The 25,954-nt window shown below is 46.5% G+C and overlaps 1 protein-coding gene across 11 annotated transcripts in view; it reads left to right on the forward strand.

Moving 5' to 3' along the window:
* The window catches only part of RBM25 (RNA binding motif protein 25), a 285,496-nt gene that overhangs the window by 118,381 nt on the left and 141,161 nt on the right, over window positions 1-25,954 (forward strand). For all 11 annotated transcript variants that reach the window (XR_004540227.1, XR_004540229.1, XR_004540228.1 and 8 more), the window contains one exon: window positions 5,975-6,135. Coding sequence is in view for 8 of the 11 variants with exons in the window: in XM_033953497.1 (XP_033809388.1) it covers window positions 5,975-6,135 (161 nt within the window). In the remaining 3 variants the exon portion in view is untranslated. The remainder of the gene's footprint in view (window positions 1-5,974; window positions 6,136-25,954) is intronic.

The raw sequence follows: 25,954 nt of genomic DNA on the forward strand, positions 1-25,954 counted from the left end.
CCCATCCCTCATTCAATCTTTGATTCATAAATTTAAAACAGTTAAGAAGATAGTAAGTTTTTGGGTGGAGTAGTAGCCTTCCGAGGATTGATAGCATGGAATGTTGCTACTCTCTGAGTTTTTGCCAGGTACTAGTGACCTGGATTGGCCACCGTGAGGACGGGCTACTGGGCTTGATGGACCATTGGTCTGACCCAGTAAGGCTATTCTAATATTCTCTAACTTAGTACCTCTCATTACAAATCTCTACAGTATTTGTAGTAGCCTTATGACCAGAGCCCTACTGAGGTGGTCACAGCAGTTCTTAGGAAAGAAGATGATTTGTGTCTGGAAATAGCAGCTGCCTGTATGATGGACCCTCAATATGATCTAGCTAAGACTTTCACAAACATAGTAGTAACTTCTGCAGTCACTGTTTGCAGGGACCTGTGGCTGCACCATTAGTTAGAGATTTCAGGCTGCAAATCCTATCTAAACTGTGACTGCACTTTAAGGATAAGGTTTTGTTATATTTGGAGTTGGATTCATTTAGCTCATGCCTTTTCAGTAGCTCAAGATGAGGTACATTATCCCAGGGCAAGCAGGCAGCATATTCTCAACATATGGGTGACGTCAATCATGGAGCTCTGATGCAGACAGCTTCACAAGCAGACTTGCTTGAACTTTTGGAAAGTTTGCAACTGCCACATCGCAAATACGCAAATGCCTTCCCGCCTGATGTAGGGCACGCGTCTCCTCGTTTCTTAGTTTTCTGCGGACCTGAGAAGCCCTCGTTTTAAGGCTCTACGTGAGAGTTAGTTCTTTTCGTGCTTTCTCATTGAGGCCCAGGTCGACTTTTCATAGAAACAGAAAAAAGCAGCAGAAAAGGGCAGACCTCGTTTATTGAGACTCTTCGAGACCACCAACTCCTTAGTGGAGGAAATCTATTGTGGAGCCATAGCATTCTCGCCATTCGAGTTCTTCTCCTGTGAGGTATTCTTCACCAGCTGGTTCTTCAAAACGAAAACATTCTGCTTCTATTCATTCCAGAAGTGGGCATTCATCTGCATCTTTGCCTATGGATTCAGATCTTCGGTATCAATACTCCAAAGAGGCTTCACCTTCTTTCTCTGCTGTAAAGGGTACCTCGAGAGGCTCTCGTACCCCTTCTTAACAATGTCATCCCTCTTCGGGTCCAGTGTCCTTTACTAAGTTCCTATGCCAAATGAGTAAAGATCTCAACATTGCTTTGGAGTCTGATTCAAAATACTCTAGGGATTTTCTCAAATTACTCATGAATGGCATTCTTTCTCAGACTTTTAAGAGAAATCTGGATACCCCATATTCTATCCCTGCGGTGCCAGCAAAGCTAGAATCACGTTATAAAATGGTTCATTGTAAAGGATTTGAGAAGTCTCAACTTTCCCATCAATCTCTTCTCATGGAGTCATCTTTGAAATGAACCAATCCTGCCAAAATTTATGCCACAGTCCCTCATGGCAAGAAGGCAGAACCACTGTCAAATTCGGCCGACAGCTCTATCAAAATTCTATGATGACAAATCAAATTTTAAACTATAATTTTATCTTCACATCTTATCTGAAGCATTGGGTCAATGCCATGCTTACTTTCTTCAAGTATCTATCTCAACATCGACTTCCAGAGTTGTAACACGTGCATCACACTCTGGGTCAACTCCGCATGCATATGGTTCAGGCTGCATATGATACATTTGAAATGTCCTCCAGAGTCACTTCGTTCTTGGTGGCTATGCGCCGTCTAGCCTGGCTCTGCACTGTAGATATGGATCCGAATCTATAAGATCGACTGGTTAACATCCCATGTCAGGGGAATGAATTGTTTGGCTACAAAGCGCTTGTCTGAGCATGAGAAATCATTTGCCTCCATAGTTAAGCTGAAGCCTTCCACTGCTAAGAGTTATAGACCTCCTCCATCTTATCAGAAGCAATCTTCAGAAGTCAGCTTCTTATTCAAGGCCACCTCCTAAGAAAAAGCAGCAACAACAGCAATGTAAACCTCAGGCTCCTGCTGCGCCCAAGTCCACTCAGGCTTTTTGACCATCTAATACAGAGCATAACGTCAATCTTTCTGCCTCTGTCTTCCCATCAGAGGTCGTCGCCATCATTTTTATCAATGATGGGAACTGATTACATCAGACCTCTGGGTCCTCACAATAATCAGGGAGGGTTATTCTCTTCAATTTCTTCAGATTACACCAGATCTCCCTCCAAGAGAGTGACCTTCCAATTCGTTGCAGCTCACCCTTCTTCAGGAAGTTCAAGCTCTGCTTCATCTCCATGCCATCGAGAAAGTTCCTCTGAAACAGCACACGGTTTTACTCCCATTACTTCCTTGTCCCGAAGAAGACTGGAGATCTTCAACCAATATTGGACCTCAGAGCTCTCAACAAATTTCTTGTCAAAGAAAAATTTTGGATGTTGTCTCTAGCATCCTTATGTCCCCTTCTGTATCACAATGATTGGTTATGCTCTCTGGATCTCAAAGAGTCTTTCACTCACATTCCCATTCATCCAGCCTTCCGCAAGTTTCTCAGATTTCGGGTAGGAAATCATCATTTTCAATACAGAGTGCTACCTTTCGGCCTGGCATCATCTCCCAGAGTTTTCATTAAGTGCCTAGTAGTAGTAGCAGCAGCTCTGCGTAGCCATGGTCTTCAGGTTTTCCTATATCTGGACGACTGGTTCATCAAAGATTCCACATCTCAGGGGGTTATTGTAGCGATCCAAAGGACTATTTGGTTCCACCAAAGTTTGGGGTTCAAAATAATCTTTCCAAAATCTCAGCTACAGCCCTCTCAAACTCTACAGTTCATTGGAGCTGTACTGGACACTGGACAGCTCAGAGCATTCCTTCCCCAGCAAAGTCGGGATATTCTCATTCAACTTTGCCACAATGTGTTACCCCTCTCCTCCTCGCTCTCAGCGAGGCACATGATGGTTCTCGGTCACATGGCCTCTACAGTTCATGTGACTCCTTTTGCCAGACTTCACCTCAGAATTCCTTAGTGGACCCTGGCTTCTCAATAGGCACAGGCTTCCAATCCTCTCTCTCAGCACATTACACTGACTCCTTCGGTCAAACAGTCTCTCCACTGGTGGATGTTTTCTTCCAATCTCTCCAGAGGTTTACTGTATCAAACGCCCCCCTCATCAGAAGGTCCTCATGACAGATTCCTCGACCTATGCTTGGGGAGCTCATCTCAATGGTCTCCGTATTCAAGGGCATTAGTCCATCACAAATCGTTGGAGTCACATAAATCTGTTGGAACTCAGAGCGATTTTCAATGCTCTTAAAGCTTTTCAGCATCTTCTTCATGATCAAGTAGTCCTCATTTGTACAGACAATCAAGTAGCCATGTACTATGTCAACAAGCAGGGAGGAATGGGATCTCTTCCCCTGTGCGAAGAAGCTCAGAAGGTTTGGAATTGGGCAATTTTTCACAACATCTTTCTGAAAGCCATCTACATTCAAGGAGAGCAAAACTTGGCAGACAGATTGAGTCGTCTTCTACAGCTTCACGAAAGGACACTCAATTCATCGCCTCTCCATCTCATTTTTTCTCAGTGGGGGGCTCCCCAAGTAGATCTCTTTGCATCTCCCCACAACAACAAACTGCCTCAGTTTTGCTCCTGGGTATACTCTTCTCACCGCCTGGAGGCAGATGCCTTTCTCCTGGAATGGACCAACAAGTTTCTGTATGTGTTTCCTGCATTCCCTCTAATTTTCAAGACACTCGTCAAACACGAACATGCTACCATGATTTTGATAGCTCCTTAGTGGCTCAGACAACCTTGGTTCTCCCTTCTGCTTCAACTCAGCAGCAGGGAGCCACTACTTCTACCATTTTTTTTTGTCTCTGCTTACACAGTCAGGGGTCTCTGCTTCATCCCAACCTGCAGTCTCTGCACCTGAAAGCTTGGTACCTTTCAACGTAACTGCCAATTTCCAGTTCTCTCAATCTGTAGCAGACATTTTAGAAGTTTCTGAAAATCTACCACTAAGCAATGTTACCACCAGAAATGAACTAGGTTTTCTGCTTGGTGCGTCCTTCATCGCAAGGAGCCTCAGTCTACCTCCTTGTCTTCAGTTTTTGGATTACCTGCTGCTTTTATCTCAATCAGGCCTCAAATCCACATCCATTAGAATCCATCTCAGTGCAATTGCTGCTTTCCATCAGCCCTTAGAGAGGAAACCTTTATCTGCTCATCCTGTGGTTTCCAGATTCATGAAAGGATTTTTCAATGTCAAACTACCTCTCAAACCACCTCCAGTGGTTTGAGATCTCAATGTGGTTCTTTCTAGATTGATGAAGCCTCCATTTGAAACAATCTCTTCGGCTCATCTGAAATATCTCACTTGGAAAGTGGTTTTTATCATTGCTGTCATGTCTGCTCGCTGAGTCAGTGAGCTACAAACTTTAATAGCAGACCCACTTTTCAAGTATTTCATCATGACAGGGTGGTCCTCCTTACTTATCCTAAATTCTTACCAAAAGTTGTTTCAGAATTTCATCTCAATCAATCCATTGTACTTCCAGTGTTTTTTCCAAAGCCTCATTCTCACTCAGGAGAAACAGCTCTTCATACTGTAGACTTCAAGCATGCTTTGGCTTTCTACTTATAAAGAACTAAGCCACAAAGATCTTCTCAACTTTTTGGTCCTCGGTTCATACATTCACCTCTCATTATTGTCTGGATTCTTTGGCCAGGCAGTATTACAAAATTTATTCTCCTGAATTGCCAACACGCCCACCATCCCATTCTGGTTAGCTTGGAGGTCACCCATATGTTGAGAATATGCTGCCTGCTTGTCCTGGGATAATGCACGGTTACTTACCGTAACAGGTGTTAATCAGGGACAGCAGGCAGATATTCTCATAACCCACCCACCCACCCACCCACCTCCCCTGGTTGGCTTCTTAGCTAGCTATCTAAACTGAGGAGACGCGTGCCCTACGTTAGGCGGGAAGGCACTTGTGCATGCGCGGTGCAGCAGTCGTGAAATTTCCAAAGGTTCTTCAAGCAAGTCTGCTTGTGAAGCTGTCTGCATCTGAGCTCCATGGTTGACATCACCCATATGTTGAGAATATCTGCCTGCTGTCCTTAGATAACACCTGTTACGGTAAGTAATTGTGATTTTAGGGACTTTAGGCTTAAGCGGTATTGGTGAGATTTGAGTTCTGACTCTATTGGTTTTCAGCCTACAACTAGGCTTCTCCATTGGTCAAGAATCCAGGGGAACCTAAAACTCCTAGGTGACTGGACGATGGAGGGAAAAAAGGCCTTTAGAGCTAATTTTATCAAGAAAAAATACAGTGCATGGGAGCACTGTAAACAACCTACCCTCTTCTTCCTCTCTCCCCTCCTCCTTTCTTAAGACAAAGAAGCAGTAAAGACATGGAGATTTGGGTATCAGGCTAGGGAATATCTGCAGAAAATCACGATGTATACAAAGACACCATTTTTACCAGTGGACATTTTCACTCACAAACAGAATACACCTAAAAGCATTATTTTTGTTTTCATTTTGTTTATTCTGAACTGGAACTTGATTATCATTTCTCTATTTTCTTAAGTGAAGTTAATAGCACTCTCTGTATTAGTTGAATTTGGTTGGTAATACTTTTTCAGTTCAAAATCTTTTATTAAAATTTTGAAGCTTTTATAATAAATTAGTAAAATATGTGACTGTAATTAACTTATAATACGAATCATTACTAAGTCGCAGGCAATTATTAAGATCTTAAATATATCAACAAATTTCATTTTCTGGGTGATTGCATGGTTATCTGCTGTTTCCTGTGTTCAAACTTTCCTGTAATTGCAATTAATTTAACAGTAAAAACAGACGTAGTTATTTCTACCTAGTTTTGTAGTTTAACAATCATGCTGCAATCTTTTTTTTTTAAAACTGTTCAGTTTACAATTTTTATATTCTTTCCATATGCTGCTAGCTTTTGGGTTTTGTGAATATAAAGAACCAGAATCTACACTTAGAGCTCTGCGATTGCTTCATGACCTTCAGATTGGGGAAAAGAAGCTTCTAGTTAAAGTTGATGCGAAGACAAAGGCACAACTTGATGAATGGAAGGCAAAGAAACGAGCTTCCAATGGGGTAGGTACCAGGGCTTATGTAATTTTTTCCAATATGTCTACATATGTGTTTATGTATGTATCTCTGATGGAGAGGGGATGGCAAGCTTGAATGGATCATTTTACAAACATTCTATGGGTTTAGGAAGAATAAGAAAGTGTGGTGATATATCAAGTTGACTCTGTCAACTGATTTCAAAGGATGAATTCTAAATTTTAGCCACAGGGTATACTGCCCCATAGTAGTAGTCCCGTCTAGTAGTGGGGATGTTGTACACATAGCAACCAATAGCAAGCTAGTTCAGTCACTAGAAGTTGCTATATATAACAAATATTTAGAAAGCTACACAGGTTCCCTGTTGAATTTTATGATTTGGACTAAGGGAGGAGAAGAGACGATCAAACAAGCTTACAATTATTTCAGTGCATACCATCCTACAATCAAATTCAAAATTGACTATTCCCTGAAAAAGTAAAATTTCTAGACATCAGTCTCTATCAACAATGGTTACATACAAACATCTGTATACAAGAAATCTGTAATGGCGTCAGCCTGAAAAAACGCCGTGGCAGAAGTTACAGGGCAGAAGTTATGGAGCACAAGTTCCTAGTAAGGATGATTGCATAGTGACATGGGGCACATCAAGCTTTCTGCCAATTGGTCCAAGGGTAAGCAGTAGTGCTGCCCGATCCAGGAAAAAAATATTTGATTCGATTCAGCCTATTGAACTGATTTTTCAATTCGATTTTCCTGCCCAATTGGGTGTTTTGTTTTTGGGTTTTTTTTTTTTTTTTTTTTTTCAAACATCATGGTAGGTTTATTTTATAGCCTCTTCACCCCCTTTGCCTTCTACTAACCACACTGGCGCTGTGGTGTAAACAAAATAAACAAAAAAGACTTTTCCTCTCTCTGTTAAATCCTAGCTCACGTTTGTGGTCTAACACCAGCTCTGGCAGGATACACATTTCAAATCTGACATATTGTAATCACAAAACAGAAAATAAAATTATTTTTCTACCTTTTGTTGTCTGGTCATTATTCAAATCTTATTGATCCCCGGCGCTGGTTGTCTTCTGATAACTTGCTTGCCAGGGTCTCCTTCTTTCTCCGTGATAACCATCCATCTTCTATCTCTATCCTCCCCTTTCGTTTCCCTTCCCTCCCCCGAAGGTCTGACATCTACCCTTTCATCCAGCATCTCTCCCTCCTTCCTCACCACCCCAGGGTCCACCGTATCTCCCTTTCTTTTCCCAACTACCCTGCTATCCAGTATCCCAACTACCCCCTCCACACCATCCCTTGTGTCCAACTTCTCTCCCTTTCTGTTCCTTCCCTCCCTAAATCACATTGTCTATCATCTCTATCCCTCTCCTCTGTTTTTAGACCCATTATTTCTTCCCACCCCAAAATCCGGCATATGCACATCTCTTTGAACCTCCCCTTCCTTCCCTCCGTGTACTTCTACACCAGGGCCCCCCTCCCCTGACGGCCTGCACCTCCCCTGAAGGCCGGCACCCCACCCCTGAAGGCCTGCCGGTCCCCCCTGAAGGACTGTACCACCCCTCTGAAGGCCTGCATACCATCCCTTCGAAGGCCTGCACCTCCCCCCTGAAGGCCTGCCTGTCCCCCCTGAAGGCCTGCACCCCACACCCTGAAGACCTGCGTGTTCTCCCTGGCCTCCCGCGCACCATTTACCTACTAGCAGCAGCCTGCACTTCGGGTGAATCGATTCAAATCAATTTAAAACAAAACAAAATCGGCCTCCCGATTCGGTAACTGACCCTCCCCCCTAAAGCAGGAGCGACAGCGCTGCCTCTTGCTGGCCGGCCGCTGCCGCACCTGCTTTAGAGGGTGAGGGGGGACGGTCAGTCGGGAAGTGCTGGTGTCCAGCTTCCCCCTGGCCTCCCGCTGGTGACCGGCTTCCCCCCTGGCCACCTACTAGTAGCAGCCTGCAGAGAAGATCACTGGTGCTAGCGATCTCTGCAAGCTGCTATAGGTCTTCGGAGCCTGTTTCCTCTGCTGCGATCCTGCCTCTGACGTCAGAGGAGGGGCGGGACCATGGCAGAGGATACAGCTCCGAAGACCTATAGCAGCTTGCAGAGATCGCTAGCACCAGCGATCTTCTCTGCAGGCTACTACTAGTAGGTGGCCAGGGGGAAGCCGGTCACCAGCGGGAGGCCAGGGGGAAGCTGGACACCAGCACTTCCCGACTGACCATCCCCCCTCACCCTCTAAAGCAGGTGCGGCAGCGGCCGGCCAGCAAGAGGCAGCGCTGTCGCTCCTGCTTTAGGGGGGAGGGTCAGTTACCGAATCGGGAGGCCGATTTTGTTTTGTTTTAAATCGATTCACCCGAAGTGAATCGGTGAACTGATTCAAATCGTGAATCGGGCAGCACTCGTAAGCAGTGACTTGCCCTTGATTATTTCAATAGCAGACTATGGACTTTTCTTCCAGGAACTTGTCGAGACCTTTTTTCTTTTTAAAACTCAAGATATGCTAACTTCTGTTACGACATCAAGTTCTAGAGCTTAATTATTTGTTGACTGAAAAAATATTTCCTACTGTTTGTTTTAATGAAGTTACATGTAATACTTTTGAGTGTTCTCTAGCCTTTGTACTTTTTGAAAGAGTAAAGAATATAAGGTTTTATCCCAGGACAAGCAGGCAGGTACTCTCACATATTGGTGACGTCATTCGACGGAGCCCGGATGCGGACGCCTCACAAGCAGACTTGCTTGAAGAAACTCGTGAGTGCCTTCCCACCAAGCACTGGGTTTGTCTCCTCAGTTCTTAGTTTTCCGCGGAGCCAAGAAGTCCGTCTTTGACTCTCTGCGTTCAACTTCGTTCACTTTTTGCCTTCTCTCAACCGAGGTTGGTGTTTTTTCTTCACGAATCGCTGTTTTCTTTTATTTCTTTTCTTTTAGTTGAAAAAAAAATAATTTTGTCTTCTTCCGTGAGTTTGCCGGGACGGGCCGCTTGGCCACAGCCCGCAAGCTTCAACTTTGCTGCAGCTATTTTTTTTCTTATGTCCCAGCCTGCTACAGGCTTTAAGAGATGTAGCAAGTGTCAGCGCGCAATCTCTCTCACAGACCCTCACAGACGCTGCCTCAAGTGCCTTGGGCCGAAACATCATCCTAGGTCGTGCCTGCCTTGCCAAACACTTCAGCCTCGTGCTTTCAAGCGTCGTTGCGTTCTGGTGGACAATCTTTTCGAGATGGAGTCTCCGAATGATCCCTCGACTTCGAAGGCGTCTTCGGCCTCGACTTCCATCGAGGCTCCTGCACCTACTGCTTCCACCTCGAGCCTTATCAGACCTTCGTCGTTTGCAGCGGCTCTTGCTTCGACGTCATCTGCTGTATCTTCCCCTGTTTCCTCAGGTCAGATAGCTCAGCAGTCGGTTCCACCGGTGGTGATTAAAGTGTCCAAGACTACTAAGTCGAAGCACACTCACACTACCTCAAAGGAACCTCCAGCCAAGGTTTCAGATGCGGATCCATCTTGCCGGCTTCTTTTCAGACCATATTAGAGAAGCAGTTTCTTCAGTACCTTACTATCATGGGACCTAAACTGCTTCCTCTTCTCCAGCCTGGGCATTCAGCAGACTCCCGCGAGGTCGAGCCGCTTCCTGTGCCCCTGTCTGAGCTTCCACACTCTTTGCATGGAGCAGAGTCTCTGCGAGTGTCTGGTCTGTCATCTAAACACGAAAAGCAAGGAGCAGATTCTTTGCGAGTGCATCGACAAGACTCCTCACACTCTAAGCAAGGAGCAGAGTCTTTGCGAGTGCCTCGAGGTTCCTCCACCAAGCCTCTGGAGCTTCGATCTACAGCCTCTAGTCCTATTCATACATCGGCATCGACTGTTTACGTCTCCGAGGCGAAATCTCCTCGATCCTCGAGATCTGGTTCCAGACACAGTTCTCACCACCATTCGAGGCCTTCATCAAGGCATTCTTCCAGGCATTGCTCTTCTCAGGATAAACCATCTTCCTCGAAGCCTCAATCTACTCCAACCTCGACCAGAACACCGACTCCTCGTTCGAGGTCTCCGTTGCCGGACCTTGGGGATATTCCGGTCTCGATTGCCTCGTCCAAGTCACCAGGTTCCTTTCATGCTTTTTTCCATGCTGAAGCTTCTTCTTCGACATAGGCTGCTTCAATGTCCTCGAGTCCTTCTCAAGGCACAGCATTACCAGATCAGCTATCTTTCTCGTCTTTCCTGCGACAGATGGCTGTAGACTTGGATGTACAATTGGATACTGGCTCCAAATATTCTAAGAAATGCGTCTTCCTCAACCTCCGACAGAGTGTCTCAAGCTTCCACTTCATAAGCTTTTGAATCAGACTTTTGCTCGATGCATGGAAACTCCTTTTTCCATACCAGCAGTTCCAGGAAAATTGGACTCAAGGTATAAAACTGTGTATCACAAGGGGTTTGACAACTCACAGTTATCTCATCAATCCCTGCTTGTTGAATCCTCCTTGAAGTGATCCCATCCTTCCAAGGTCTATGCCACAGTTCCTCCTGGAAGGGAGGGGAAAACTATGGACAAATTTGGACGTCGCATCTACCACAATGCTATGATGGCCTCTAAAGTCCTCAATTACAATTTTTATTTCATCACTTATTTTGAATTTCTTCTCTCTCTCCTACCAAAGTTTTTGGCTTATATGGATAACCACATGCATTTTGAGTTTCAAGAAGTCATTGCTTCTTTCTCTCAGTTACATCTCCATCAGTGGAGTGCTGCAGGGCTCGGTCTTGGGCCCGATCCTATTCAACATCTTCATAAGGGACTTGGCTGATGGGCTTTGAGGTAAAATAACGCTATTTGCCGATGATGCCAAACTATGCAATGTAGTAGGCAAGAACACAACAGACAAAAACACAGTGCCTGACGGAAACTCAAGGCTCGACAGTATGGTGCATGACCTACTCCTACTGGAGCGATGGTCCAGGTCCTGGCAACTAAGTTTCAATACCGAAAAATGTAAAGTCATGCACCTTGGCAGCCAAAATCCATGCAAGACTTACACCCTTAATGGTGAGATCCTAGGGAGGACTGTAGCAGAACGTGACTTAGGGGTGATTATCAGTGAGGACATGAAGATTGCCAAGCAAGTGGAGAAAGCTTCATCTAAGGCTAGACAAATCATAGGTTGTATACGTAGGAGTTTCGTCAGCCGTAAGCCCGAAGTCATTATGTCATTGTATAGATCCATAGTGAGACCCCATCTGGAATACTGTGTACAATTCTGGAGGCCGCATTACCGCAAAGATGTGCTGAGACTTGAGTCAGTCCAGCGAATGGCCACCAGGATGGTCTCGGGACTCAAGGATCTCCTGTACGAGGAACGGCTGAAAAAATTGCAGTTATACTCACTTGAGGAACGCAGAGAGAGGGGAGACATGATCGAGATGTTCAAATATCTCACGGGCCGTATCGAGGTGGAAGAGGATATCTTCTTTTTCAAAGGCCCCACGGCAACAAGAGGGCATCCTTGGAAAATCAGGGGGGGAAACTACACGGTATCACCAGGAAATACTTCTTCACCAAAAGGATGGTTGATCGCTGGAATAATCTTCCGCTACAGGTAATTGAGGCCAGCAGCGTGCCTGATTTTAAGACAAAATGGGATCGTCACGTGGGATCTCTTCACAGAGAAAGGTAGGGGAGAGTTATTGGGGTGGGCAGACTTGATGGGCCGTGGCCCTTATCTGCTGTCTGGTTCTATGTTCTATCTCCTTCAATCATCTTATGATGCCTTTGAGTTATCTGCCCGAGCGGCTGCTTGCTCTGTAGCTATGCGTCGTCTTGCCTGGCTTCGTACCATTGACATGGACTCTAACTTTCAAGAACCACTTAGCTAACCTTCCTTGTCAAGGCAACAACCTCTTTGATGAATCCATTGAGGCAACCACCAAGAAATTATCTGACCATGAAAATCATTTGCTTCAATCGTCAGATCTAAACCAAAGCCAGCTCCTACCAAGCCTGCATGCCCTGCTGTTATCTATCAAAGGCGTTTTACTCCAAAGCCGGCTCCTTATACTCGCCCTCCTCCGAAAAAACAGCAATCTCAGAAGCAGCAGAAATCCCAACCTTCTGCTGCACCTAAGGCTTCTCAGCCTTTTTGACTGTTTGCAACAGAGCATAACCTCCACCGTTCTGTCTCTGTCTCTTTTCCCCCCTATATGAGGTCATCTCCATCACTTTTACAACTGATGGACGTTAATTACATCCGGCCTCTGGGTACTTACCATCATAAGGGAAGGATACTCTCTCCATTTCACTCAGGTTCCACCAGAGCTTCCTCCAAGAGAGTATCCTTCCAATCCATCCCAGACCTCCCTTCTTCTTCAGGAAGCTCAAGCTCTGCTTCATCTCCATGCCATCGAACCAGTTCTCTTGGAACAGCAGAACAGGGGTTTTTACTCCGTTACTTCCTTGTTCCGAAGAAGACGGGCGATCTGCGACCCATTTTGGATCTCAGGGCTCTCAACAAATTTCTAGTCAAAGAAAAATTTTGCATGTTGTCCCTGGCATCTCTTTATCCCCTTCTCGAGCAGAACGACTAGTTATGCTCTCTGGATCTCAAGGAGGCCTACATTCATATTCCCATTTATCTGGCCTCCCGTCAATACCTCCGATGTCGGGTGGGGAATCTGCATTATCAATACAGAGTTCGGCTTGGCCTCGTCTCCCAGAGTGTTCACCAAGTGCCTGTTGGTGGTAGCAGCAGCTCTAAGAAATCATGGTCTTCAGGTATTTCCTTACCTCGACGACTGGCTCATCAAAGATTCCACATCTCAAGGGGTTATTGTAGTGACCCAAAGGACTACCTGGTTCCTTCAAAGTTTGGGATTCGAAATCAACTTTCCCAAATCTCAATGTCAGCCCTCACAGAATCTACAATTCATTGGAGCTGTTCTGAACACTGTCCAACTCGGAGCATTTCTTCCGCAACAACGTCTGGAAGCTCTTCTTCGACTCTGTCACACAGTGCCTTCCCGCTCTTCCATCTCAGCGAGACACATGATTGTACTTCTGGGTCACATGGCCTCCACAGTACACGCGACTCCTTTTGCCAGACTTCACCTCAGAATTCCTCAGTGGACCCTGGCATCTCAATGGACACAGGTTTCCGATCCTCTTTCTCGACACATCACAGTCACTTCTTCTTTGAAGCAGTCTCTCCGTTGGTGCATGCTCTCTTCCAATCTTTCCAGAGGCTTGCTTTTTCAAACGCCCCCTCATCAGAAGGTCCTCACGACAGACTCTTTGACCTACGCTTGGGACGCTCATCTCAATGGTCTCCGTACTCAAGGCCTCTGGAACAGTATGGATCGTCAGTGTCATATCAATCAGTTGGAACTCAGAGCGATCCTCAAAGCTCTCCATGCTTTTCAAGATCTCCTTCACGACACAGTATTCCTCGTTCACACGGACAGCCAAGTCGCCATGTATTATGTCAACAAACAGGGAGGGACAGGGTCTGCCTCCCTTTGTCAAGAAGCTCTAGAGGTTTGGGACTGGGCAATCCGCCACAACACCTTCCTCAAAGCTGTCTACATTCAAGGGGAAAAGAATTGCTTGGCAGACAACTTGAGTTGTCTCCTGCAACCTCACGAATGGGCTCTACATTCCTCGCCTCTTCATCACATTTTTTCACAATGGGGAACGCCACAGATAGACCCCTTTGCAGCTCCCCACAACTACAAACTGCCTCAGTTCTGCTCCAGGATCTACTCTCCTCACTGCCTAGAGGCAGATGCTTTTCTTCTGGAATAGACAAATCTTTTCCTCTACGCATTTCCTCCATTTCCTCTCATTCTTAAGACTCTGGTCAAGTTGAAGAATGATCATGCCACCATGATCCTAATCGCTCCTCGGTGGCCGAGACAACCCTGGTACTCCCTTCTACTTCAACTCAGCAGCAGGGAGCCATACCTTCTACCAGTTTTTCCTTCTCTGCTTACACAGAGTCAGGGATTTCTGCTTCATCCCAACCTGCAGTCTCTACACCTGATAGTGTGGTACCTCTCAACATAACCCCTCTTCAGTTTTATCAATCTGTAAGAGACGTTTTAGAAGCTTCTAGAAAGCTTACCACTAGACAATGCTACCACCAAAAATGGACTAGATTTTCTACATGGTGTTTTTCTCATCATAAGGAGCCTCAGCATTCCTCCTTATCTTCTGTTTTGGACTATCTTTTGCACTTATCCAATTCTGGCCTCAAGTCTATTTCTATACGAGTCCATCTCAGTGCAATTGCAGCTTTTCATCAGCCTGTTGAAGGGAAACCTCTTTCTGCTCATCCAGTGGTTTCCAGATTCATGAAAGGACTTTTCAATGTCAAACCTTCTCTCAAACCACCTCCTGTGGTTTGGGACCTCAATATTGTCCTTTCTCAACTCATGAAGCCTCCATTTGAACCAATTGATAAGGCTCATCTGAAATATCTCACTTGGAAAGTGGTGTTTCTCATTGCACTCACTTCTGCTCGAAGAGTCAGTGAGCTGCAAGCTTTAGTTACTGACCAACCATTCACGGTGTTCCATCATGACAAAGTGGTTCTTCGTACTCATCCTAAATTCCTTCCTAAAGTGGTCTCGGAATTTCATCTCAACCAATCCATTGTTCTTCCAGTGTTTTATCCAAAGCCTTATTCTCACCCTGGAGAATCAGCTCTTCATACTTTGGACTGTAAACGTGCTTTGGCCTTCTACTTGGAATGCACCAAACCACACAGAACTGCTCCTTAACTTTTTGTCTCCTTCGATCCAAATAAGTTGGGACATCCTATTTCTAAGCGTACCATCTCCAACTGGATGGCGGCTTGTATCTCTTTCTGCTATGCCCAGGCTGGATTACCCCTTCACAGTAAAGTCACAGCCCATAAAGTCAGAGCAATGGCAGCTTCAGTAGCTTTCCTCAGATCTACATCTATTGAGGAAATTTGCAAGGTTGCTACTTGGTCCTCGGTTCATACCTTCACTTCTCAATATTGTCTGGATACTTTCTCCAGACGGGATGGACAGTTTGGCCAAACAGTATTACAAAATTTATTCTCCTAAACTACCAACACTCCCACCATCCCATTCTGGTTAGCTTGGCGGTCATAGTATATAATCTAAATAAATTATCCCAAGTGGTATCAAACAATAGCAATATACAGTATATCACACACCACTCAACCAGAGAAGTGCACCTAGTTCCAGAGGCCTCAGAATTGAGCCTACACACAGTCGTACTGTCACAAACTGAAAAAATCAGCGTAGTGTTCTTGCTCCTTGCTCCAATCATTGGCAAAAAGATCTGGTGTTGGAACTCATATTCCAAATTTTATCCTTAATTCTTAAAAAAAACTTTTTCTTCTTGGAGGTCACCCATATGTGAGAATACCTCCCTGCTTGTCCTGGGATAAAGCACAGTTACGTACCGTAACAGGTGTTATCCAGGGACAACAGGCAGCTATTCTCACAACTTACCCACCTCCCCTGGTTGGCTTATCTGCTAGCTATCTGAACTGAGGAGACGCGCCCTGTGCTGGACGGGAAGGCACTCGCGCATGCGTGGTGCGGGCGACTCGAAACTTCGAGTTTCTTCAAGCAAGTCTGCTTGTGAGGCGTCCGCATCCGGGCTCCATCGGATGACATCACCCATATGTGAGAATAGCTGCCTGCTGTCCCTGGATAACACCTGTTACGGTAAGTAACTGCTTTTTATTGATTATTTGTAAGGATGCTAATTGGGGAAAGGGAGGTATTTTTGAAGATTGATAAATAAGTTTGAATGATTATGTTTGTGAAATTTATGTTTAAAATATGTATAGTGTATTTCTGAAACTATGATAAAATTTATGGTGACTGGATAATCGCGCGCCAGATGCCAGCGCGCTGACAATTCGGCGTAAGACAGAAGCGCGTGGGGGAAAAAGTAATTTTTGAAGAGCTCCGACTGGGGTTTTGAGGTGGCAACCCCCCCACTTTATTGGTTAGTGTTCGTGCTGCCGTTGCGGAGGGGTGTGGGGGTAAAACCCTCCACATTATAGAGAAAACGGAACTTTTCCCGAAAAAAATCAGAAAAAGTTCAATTTTCGCTATAATGGAGGTTATCCCAGGACAAGCAGGCAGGTATTCTCACTAATGGGTGACGTGATCCAAAGGAGCCCCAATGTGGACGCCTCACAAGCATTTTTGCTTGAGGAAACTCGAAGTTTCGAGTCGCCCGCACTGCGCATGTGCGACTGCCTTCCCGCCCAGACCAGGGCGCGTCTCTTCAGTTCTTTTCCATGGAGTCGAGAAGTCCGTCTTCGACTCTTTGCGTGAAGATTTTTCACTTGTGCCTTCTAAAGTCCGCAGTTTTGGGTTATGTTTCTCTTAATCGCTGATTTTCGTCGTTCTTTCTTGTCTTCAAAAAATAAAAATTTTGTCCGACCAGGCAGGCACATGGCCGCAGCCCCGCGGCTTCGATCTTGCGGCGGAGCTTTTCTGGCCTATGTCCCGGCCTATCACGGTTTTAAAAAGTGTGCTAAGTGTCAGCGCGCGATTTCGCTAACCGACCCTCATCGACGCTGTGTTCGGTGTCTCGGGCCTGAACACCTTCTGAAATCGTGCCGGCCTTGCTCCACACTCACCGCACGTGCTTTCAAGCGTCGTTGCGTCTTGTGGGAGTCACTGTTCAGCATGGAGTCCTCGACGGAGCAGTCTTCATCGAAAGGCCCCTCACCTTCGACTTCATCCACTGCTCCCCAGCCTTCCACCTCTGTGGCGCCGAGTCTCATCAAGCCTGCATCGTTCATGCCGGCCCCGACTCCAGCGCCTGCTGCGATGCCTTCCTCGGTCTCTTCAGATCAGGTAGCACAGCAGCCTTTTCCACCGGTAGTGCTAAAAGTGCCCAAGGCTTCTAGGCCCAAGCACTCACACACTACCCCTAAAGAACGCGAGGCTCATGCAGGCGGTCTCATTGCTGATACGGATCTGTCCTTGCTGGCCTCGTTCCAGACCTTGTTAGAGAAGCAATTCATTGAGCTCTTCACCACCATAGGGCCTAAGCTTTTCTCTCAAATCCAGCCTGGGCACGGGGAGGCCTCCCGCGAGGTCGAGCCGCCTCAGTGGTACACACACTCTCTGCAGGGAGCAGAGTCTCTGCGAGTGTCTGGTCTGGCATCGGTGAATGCATCGCAAGGAGCAGAGTCTTTGGCCATGCCTCCATTGGAACCGATTCACTCGATGCAAGGAGTAGAGTCTTTGTGAGTGCCTCCATTGAAACCCATCCACTCGATGCAAGGAGCAGAGTCTTTGCGAGTGCCTCCATTGGAGCCGATCCACCCGATGCAGGGGTTCGAGCCTCTACGAGTACCCCGGGGTGATTCCAGCCATCCACCTGTGCTTCGATCAACCGCTTCCAGCCCCCTCCACTACCTGGGGGCCTCAGCGAAGATCCAATCGCCTCGTCCCTCGAGGCCGATTTCCAAACACAGTGCACATCGGTCGAGGCATTCATCAAGGCGCTCGTCCAGGCATGCCTTGCCTCATCGGAAGCAGCCTTTTCTTGAGTATTCTCCACCGGCTACTTCATCTCTCCAATGCCGGAGCTCGAGAACACGCTGGGGTCTTTATCACCACCACGATCCCCGTCCTCCTTGGATCCAGAGGCCTTGACATCCTCGAGCCCTTCTCGAGGCCCTGCTTCGGCGGACCAGCTGTCGTTCTTCTCGTTCCTTCGACAGATGGCAGACGACCTGGACATCCACCTGGACACAGGGTCCAAATTCTCCAAAGAATATCTGGAGACTATGCACCTCCCTCAACCACCTGCTGAATCCCTCAAGCTTCCTTTACATAAGTTGCTGAATCAGACCTTTGTGCGATGCCTTGAAACACCTTATTCCATCCCCGCTGTACCGGGCAAATTGGATTCCAGGTACCGCACGGTGCACCATAAGGGGTTCGATGGTTCCCAACTCTCCCATCAATCTCTTTTGGTGGAGTCCTCACTGAAGCGGTCTCACCCCTCCCAGGTCTATGCTGCCGTTCCACCTGGTAGAGAGGGCAAGAGCATGGACCGATTTGGCAGGAAGATTTATCAGAACTCCATGATGACATCCAGGGTTCTGAACTATAACTTCCATTTTGTCGCATATTTTGAGTTCTTCCTGTCGGTACTCCAGAAGTTCTTGCCCTATGTGGACCATAGGGCACAATCTGAGTACCAGGAGGTTCTGGCCTCGCTGTCCCAGCTCTGGTTACAGCTGATGCAGTCATCCTACGATGCCTTTGAGCTCTCGGCTCGGGCTTCAGCATGTGCGGTGGCCATGCGCCGGCTGGTGTGGCTCAGGACCATCGTTATGGACCCTAATCTCCAGGACAGGCTTGCCAATGTTCCATGCGCTGGTACTGACCTCTTTGATGAATCCATCGAGGCGGCGACCAAGAAGCTCTCGGACCACGAGAAATCCTTCCAATCCATCCTGCGTCCGAAGCCTAAGCCTGCTCCCCCTCGCCCATCACGCCCACCGTTGATATACCAGCGGCGTTACCCACCTAAGCAGGCTTCCCCCATCTGACAGCCTGTGAAGCGGCAGCATTCCCAAAAGCATCAACAGAAGCCTCAGCCATCTACTGTCCCTAAGGCACCTCAGCCCTTTTGACTGTCTCATAGAGGACGTAACTTCAGTCGTCCTGCCATTTTCAGTTGCTCCACCAATTGGAGGTCGTTTCCATCACTTTTACCATCAATGGACGACCATTACCTCCGACCTCTGGGTCCTTTCCATCGTCAGGGAAGGATACTCTCTCCAGTTCAATCGAGTCCCCCCGGAACATCCTCCAAGAGAGTATCCTTCCAACTTGACCCAGACCGCCCTTCTTCTTCAGGAAGCTCAGGCTTTATTAGAGCTCGGAGCTGTCGAGCCGGTTCCTCAACAGAATAAGGGTTTCTACTCCCGGTACTTCCTTGTTCCAAAGAAGACGGGCGATCTGCGACCATTTTGGATCTTAGGGTCCTCAACAAGTTTCTGGTCAAAGAGAAGTTTCACATGTTGACCCTGACATCCCAGTATCCCCTCCTCGAGCAGAACGACTGGTTATGCTCTCTGGATCTCAAGGAGGCTTACACTCACATTCCCATTCATTCGGCCTCACGGCAATACCTCAGATTCAGGGTGGGACATCTTCATCTTCAATACCGAGTGTTTCCTTTCGGCCTGGCCTCGTCACCCAAAGTCTTCACCAAGTGCCTGGTAGTGGTGGACGCAGCGCTCAGGAACCACGGCCTCCAGGTATTCCCCTACCTGGACGACTGGCTCCTCAAGGATTCCTCAGGGAGTCATCCTCGCGACCCAGAAGACAATTTGGCTACTGCAACATCGGAACTTCCCGAAATTCCATCTACAACCTTCCCAGACTCTTCCTTTCATCGGAGCTGTTCTGGATACTACCCAACTCAGAGTGTTCCTTCCTCCCCAACGTCTGGAAGCTCTCCTCCATCTTTGCCACTTGGTGTCCTCTCGCCCGTCCATCTCGGCGAGACACATGATGGTTCTCCTGGGCCACATGGACCCTACAGTTCACGTGACTCCTTTTGCCAGACTTCACCTCATGATTCCCCAGTGGACCCTGGCATCTCAGTGGACGCGGATATCCGACCCTCTGTCCCGACACATCCAGGTCACTCCTGCTCTGCAACAGTCTCTTCACTGGTGGATGCTATCCTCCAATCTATCCAGAGGTTTGATGTTTCAAACACCCCCCCCCCCCATCAGAAAGTCCTCACGACCGACTCGTCCACTTATGCTTGGGGGGCTCATCTGGACGGCCTCCACACTCAGGGTTATTGGACCAGCACGGACTGCCAGTGTCACATCAATCTCCTGTCCTGGAATTCAGGGCGATTTTCAATGCTCTCAATGCTTTCCAGCACCTACTTCAAGACAAGGTGGTCCTCATTCGCATGGACAACCAAGTCACCATGTATTATATCAACAAGCAGGGGGGCACGGGATCGGCCTCCCTCTGTCAGGAAGCTCTGAAAGTTTGGGATTGGGCGATTTGCCACAACGCCTTTTTCAAAGCTGTCTACATTCAGGGGGCGGACAATGCCTTGGCGGACAACTTGAGTCGTCTGCTGCAACCTCACGAGTGGACTCTCCAGTCAACGCCCCTCCATCACATCTTCTCTCAGTGGGGAACACCTCAGATCGACCTCTTTGCAGCCCCCCACAACTTCAAACTGCCTCACTTCTGCTCCAGGATCTACACTCCTCACCGCCTCGAGGCAGATGCTTTCCTTCTGGACTGGACGAACCTCTTTCTATATGCATTTCCTCTCATTCAGAAGACTCTAGTCAAACTCAAGTCAGACCATGCCACCATGATCCTGATTGCTCCACGGTGGCCCAGACAACCTTGGTACTCCCTTCTACTTCAACTCAGCAGCAGGGACCACTTCCTTCTGCCAGTGTTTCCATCGCTGCTTACACAACAACAGGGATCTCTACTTCATCCCAACCTGCAGTCCCTACACCTGACAGCTTGGTTCCTCTCAACGTAACCCCTCTCCAGTTTTCTCAACCTGTGAGAGATGTCCTGGAAGCTTCAAGGAAGCCTGCTACTAGGCAATGCTACCACCAAAAGTGGACTAGATTTTCTACTTGGTGTTTTTCTCATCATCATGAGCCACAACACTCCTCCTTGTCTTCAGTTTTGGATTATCTTTTGCACCTGTCTCATTCTGGCCTCAAGTCTGCATCGATACGAGTCCATCTTAGTGCAATTGCTGCTTTCCATCAGCCTCTTCAAGGGAAACCTCTCTCTGCTCATCCGGTGGTTTCCAGATTCATGAAAGGACTTTTCCATGTCAATCCTCCCCTCAAACCGCCTCCAGTGGTTTGGGACTTCAATGTTGTTCTTTCTCAGCTTATGAAACCTCCATTCGAACCTCTTCACAAAGCTTATCTGAAGTATCTCACTTGGAAAGTAGTGTTTCTTATTGGCCTCACCTCTGCTCGTCGAGTCAGTGAGCTTCAAGCATTGGTTGCGGATCCACCTTTCACAGTATTCCACCATGACAAGGTGGTCCTTCGCACTCACTCAAAATTCCTCCCCAAAGTGTTCTCGGAATTTCATCTGAATCAATCCATTGTTCTTCCTGTGTTTTTTCCAAAGCCTCATTCTCACCCTGGAGAATCAGCTCTTCATACTCTGGACTGTAAACGTGCCTTGGCTTTCTACCTGGAACGCACCAAGCCACACAGAACTGCTCCTCAACTTTTCATTTCCTTTGATCCAAACAAATTGGGACGTCCCATCTCTAAGCGTCCCATCTCCAACTGGATGGCGGCTTGTATCTCCTGCTATGCCCAGGCTGGATTACCCCTTCACAGTAAAGTCACAGCCCATAAGGTCAGAGCAATGGCAGCTTCTGTAGCCTTCCTCAGATCGACACCGATTGAGGAGATTTGTAAGGCTGCCACTTGGTCCTCGGTTCACACCTTCACTTCTCATTATTGTCTGGATATTTTCTCCAGACGGGATGGACAGTTTGGCCAAAACAGTATTACAAAAATTATTCTCCTAAGTTGCCAACTCTCCCACAATCCCATTGTGGTTAGCTTGGAGGTCACCCATTAGTGAGAATACCTGCCTGCTTGTCCTGGGATAAAGCAATGTTACTTACCGTAGCAGTTGTTATCCAGGGACAGCAGGCAGCTATTCTCACGTCTCACCCACCTCCCCTTGGTTGGCTTCTCTGCTAGCTATCTAAATTGAGGAGACGCGCCCTGGTCTGGGCGGGAAGGCACTCGCACATGCGCGGTGCGGGCGACTCGAAACTTTGAGTTTCCTCAAGCAAAAATGCTTGTGAGGCGTCCGCATCGGGGCTCCGTTGGATCACGTCACCCATTAGTGAGAATAACTGCCTGCTGTCCCTGGATAACAACTGTTACGGTAAGTAACATTGCTTTTCCAACCCCCCGAACCCTCCTCCAACAGCAACGCGAACACCAACCAATAAAGTGGGGGGGTTGCCACCCCAAACCCCCCTTCGGACCTCTTTAAAAATTACTTTTCCCCCCGCGTGCTTCTGTCTTGCGCCGAATTGTCGGCGCGCTGGTGTCTTGCGCGTCACTGTCTATGAACCAAATTTATAGATATTTTAAAAACAAGGATTAGGTTGGGTGGGTATTGATCTGTATGAATCTTGTAAAATTTTTAAATGATGTCTAAAGTGTAAATGTTTATATTTTCACTTATTGAAAGTGTTTTCAAAAATGAATAAAGATTATTAAAAAAAAAAAAAAAAGAGTAAAGCTGCTGACTTTATAGTGTTCCGAAAAGATATCAAAACTATACTATTCAAAAAACACATCCCAACAACCTAATCTCCCCCCTTCCTATCCCAACTGCACATTCCTCGCAATACCCCTCCTTCAAGCGACATCTAATCAAGTCTCTAAAACGAATCCTCAATATATACCCGGATCCGCCCTCTTAAAACATTGTAACCACTAAATGTCTCAAAACGTCCGATACCTCTATATGTAACCTGAATCTAGTTTTTTGCTATGTAATGTAATGTATAGTAATGTAATGTAAATCTATGTAACGTTATGAAAAGTAATGTAACGTATTGTATTGTACTGTTATCTCCTGGAAATGTCCAGCTAATGTAATCCGCTTAGAACCGCAAGGTACAAGCGGAATAGAAATCACTAATGTAATGTAATGTAAAGAATCAATTCACTTGTATCCATTCTACACCACTCAGGATTTTGAAGACTGGTTGAAAAGACACCACCCTTGCCTTTTTTTGTTTGACTGCCCTTTCTCGAAGGCGAGGTATTCTTCTGTTTGGCCTGCTAATTATTATTGGACCATCACTAATTTTCAGGAATTATTTTATTGCATGACTCCAAGCTAGCTCACTTAGGAGCCCTTTTACTAAGCTGTGTTAGGCATTAATGAGCACTTAACACAGCTTAAAATGGCATATCTAAGGACATGCTCTGGGGTCTTGTAGTAACTGCTAAATAAGTACATGCTAATTTGAGCACCAGAAACATTTTTTTGGGGGGAAGAGGCATGTCAAAGTGGGGTGGACGTTCCTGCACTAACCAGATAGAGCATCCATATTAGCACATTACTTAAGCACAGTATTATCATATGATCCTTTTCCTCCTGCTCACGTGACAGTTTTTTAAAATGACTGCACACTAATGAAGAACTAAGGCCAGTTCAGAGCAGAGTTGAACAGTATGGGCCTGATTCTCTAAATGCACGTCCTGATTGCAGGCAGCAGTAGGCGTCCTACCACTATCTGGCAGCAATTGGGATGCCCTTTTTTTTTCCCCACTTGATCAAGGAAGGACGCCTACATTGTAAGTGTCCATAGGACCTCTATAGAAATGTAGGGATGCGTTAGCATGCCCAAGGCAGGTCTTGCTTTAGTCCGATACCAGTGTGTTTGTTATTAGTTCTAACACCAACCCTCTCCAATAATAACAAGAGTAAACAAACTAGGTTGGCATGTTCAAAGGTAGATGGTTTATCTGAAATACCTCAGCCCCACCACTCCACCGCTATGTTTGCTTCAAAAAAGCGGGAGGTTTATGTGGTAACTCATCATAAGTACTGGTTTTCTAAGCGCTGTGCTAATTTTACAGTATTATTATTATTTTTTAAACTGAAATAGTGTAGTGTATATACTTAGCTTTTACACACAGCTGGACCTGGGAGTCTGACCCGACATGTTTCGCACAAACAGTGTTGTCTCAAGGGTCTCCCTATGTGAAAGCAAAAAGAACAATCCTTAGGGAAGCGGCAGTAAAGTCTTTCCATACATACCTCCCCCCCATATGGGTTGGTTACCACCGGGTTTGAATTTAAAAACAGCCTGAGAATGCCGGCGCCATCTTTCACAGAATTTGTACTTGTGAGTCGGATGACAACGGCGGCCTCGGTAAGCGTTTATAAATATATGACTAAGGGATTCTTAATCAACCCATATGAGGGGGAGGTATGTATGGAAAGACTTTACTGCCGCTTCCCTAAGGATTGTTCTTTTTGCTTTCACATAGGGAGACCCTTGAGACAGCACTGTTTGTGCGAAACATGTCGGGTCAGACTCCCAGGTCCAGCTGTGTGTAAAAGCTAAGTATATACACTACACTATTTCAGTTTATAAAAATAATAATAATACTGTAAAATTAGCACAGCGCTTAGAAAACCAGTACCTATGATGAGTTACCACGTAAACCTCCCGCTTTTTTGAAGCAAACATAGCGGTGGAGTGGTGGGGCTGAGGTATTTCAGATAAACCATCTACCTTTGAACATGCCAACCTAGTTTGTTTACTCTTGTTATTCAAGGCAGGTCTTGGGCATGGTTTCGCCCGAATGTGGCCTTGGGTATGCGGAAACGTCCCTATGCATCTCCATAGGGATGAGACAGATGCCTTAAATATAGGCCTGCAAAATGTTCAGCGATATAGACACAGTTCTCTTTAGGGCATCGATGTGTGATTGACACGTGATCGGTGTCCTAAAGAGAATCGCCCTAAATGTCCCGTGTATGGCAAGACAATTTGGGTTGGGTTGGGCTGGAGTGAGCTTTGATGACAACTCCAGTGGTTGGAAGATAAAGAAAGAGCAAGGTAGACTTCTATAGTCTGTGTCCCAGAAATACCAAAGAAAGATCATTTAGTTCAGTGTTCTTCAACCTTTTTACACCCGTGGACCGGCAGAAAAAAAAGAATTATTTTGTGGACCGGCAAACTACTAGGACTAAAATTAAAAAACCCCGTTTCCGCACCATCTCCGCGAGCTCGGTCCCCACAAATCATCTGATCCCATCCACACAGGCCTCAGTTATGATTTTATATTCAATGTATTTTATTAAAGTATAAAAAGAAACAATATTCTGTACAATTGTCATTTTATAAATACAAATAATTCAGAGCAAGGATCAACAAAACCCCTGTCTCCCCTCCCCTTCACATATATCCCCTCTACTATCAAGAAAACAGGAATAGTTTTAGGGGAGTGCAACTAGGGCAACTGCCCCCTGGTCAGAGAGCGCCCTAAGCTAGCTGGAAGCTAAAGAAGCACTTCCTGGGTTTTGCAGTCCCCAGTTATATCTAACACCAGCTCTAGCAGGATATATATTTCAAATCTGATATATTCTAATCACAAAATAGAAATAAAATTATTTTTTTCTACCTTTTGTCGTCTCTGATTTCTGCTTTCAATCTTCTTTTCACTCTCTTCCTTCCAGCGTCTGCCCTCTCTGTCTCTTCAATCCAGCATCTGCCCCTTCCATCCACTGTCTGTCCTCGCCCCCTTCCATATGGTATCTGTCTTCTTTCTATGCCCCTCTCCCCTTTCCATCCAGCTTGTACCCCTCTCTCCTTTTTACATGATTCATTCCAGCTTCATTGCTCTCTTCATTTTTATCTCTCCTACACCAGATCTATCATCGTTGTCCCTCTCTGCTTATTTTTCTGCTGACCCCTTCCTATCATCAATCTCTCTACTTTCTCATGCCTGTGTCTCCCCTTCCCCTCCTCTAATCTCTCTGCCAGCTGTTTCCTTCCTTTTTTCATTCTTCCTTCCCTCCTCCTCCTGTCCAGCAGTAACTCTCTTCCCTTCCTCCCCTCCCAGCAGCATCTCTCCTTCTCCCTCTCCAGTAGCAGCTATCCCTTTTTTCCCTTGCCCAGCAGCTTCCCAGACTCCTTTCCCTCCTCCCCTCCCAGCAGCATCTCTCCTTCTCCTTCCCTCCAGGTCCAGTAGCAGCTGTCCCTTTTTTCCCTTGCCCAGCAGCTTCCCAGATTCATTTCCCT

Source organism: Geotrypetes seraphini, chromosome 7 (assembly GCF_902459505.1).
Source record: "Geotrypetes seraphini chromosome 7, aGeoSer1.1, whole genome shotgun sequence".
Lineage (NCBI taxonomy): Eukaryota > Metazoa > Chordata > Amphibia > Gymnophiona > Dermophiidae > Geotrypetes > Geotrypetes seraphini.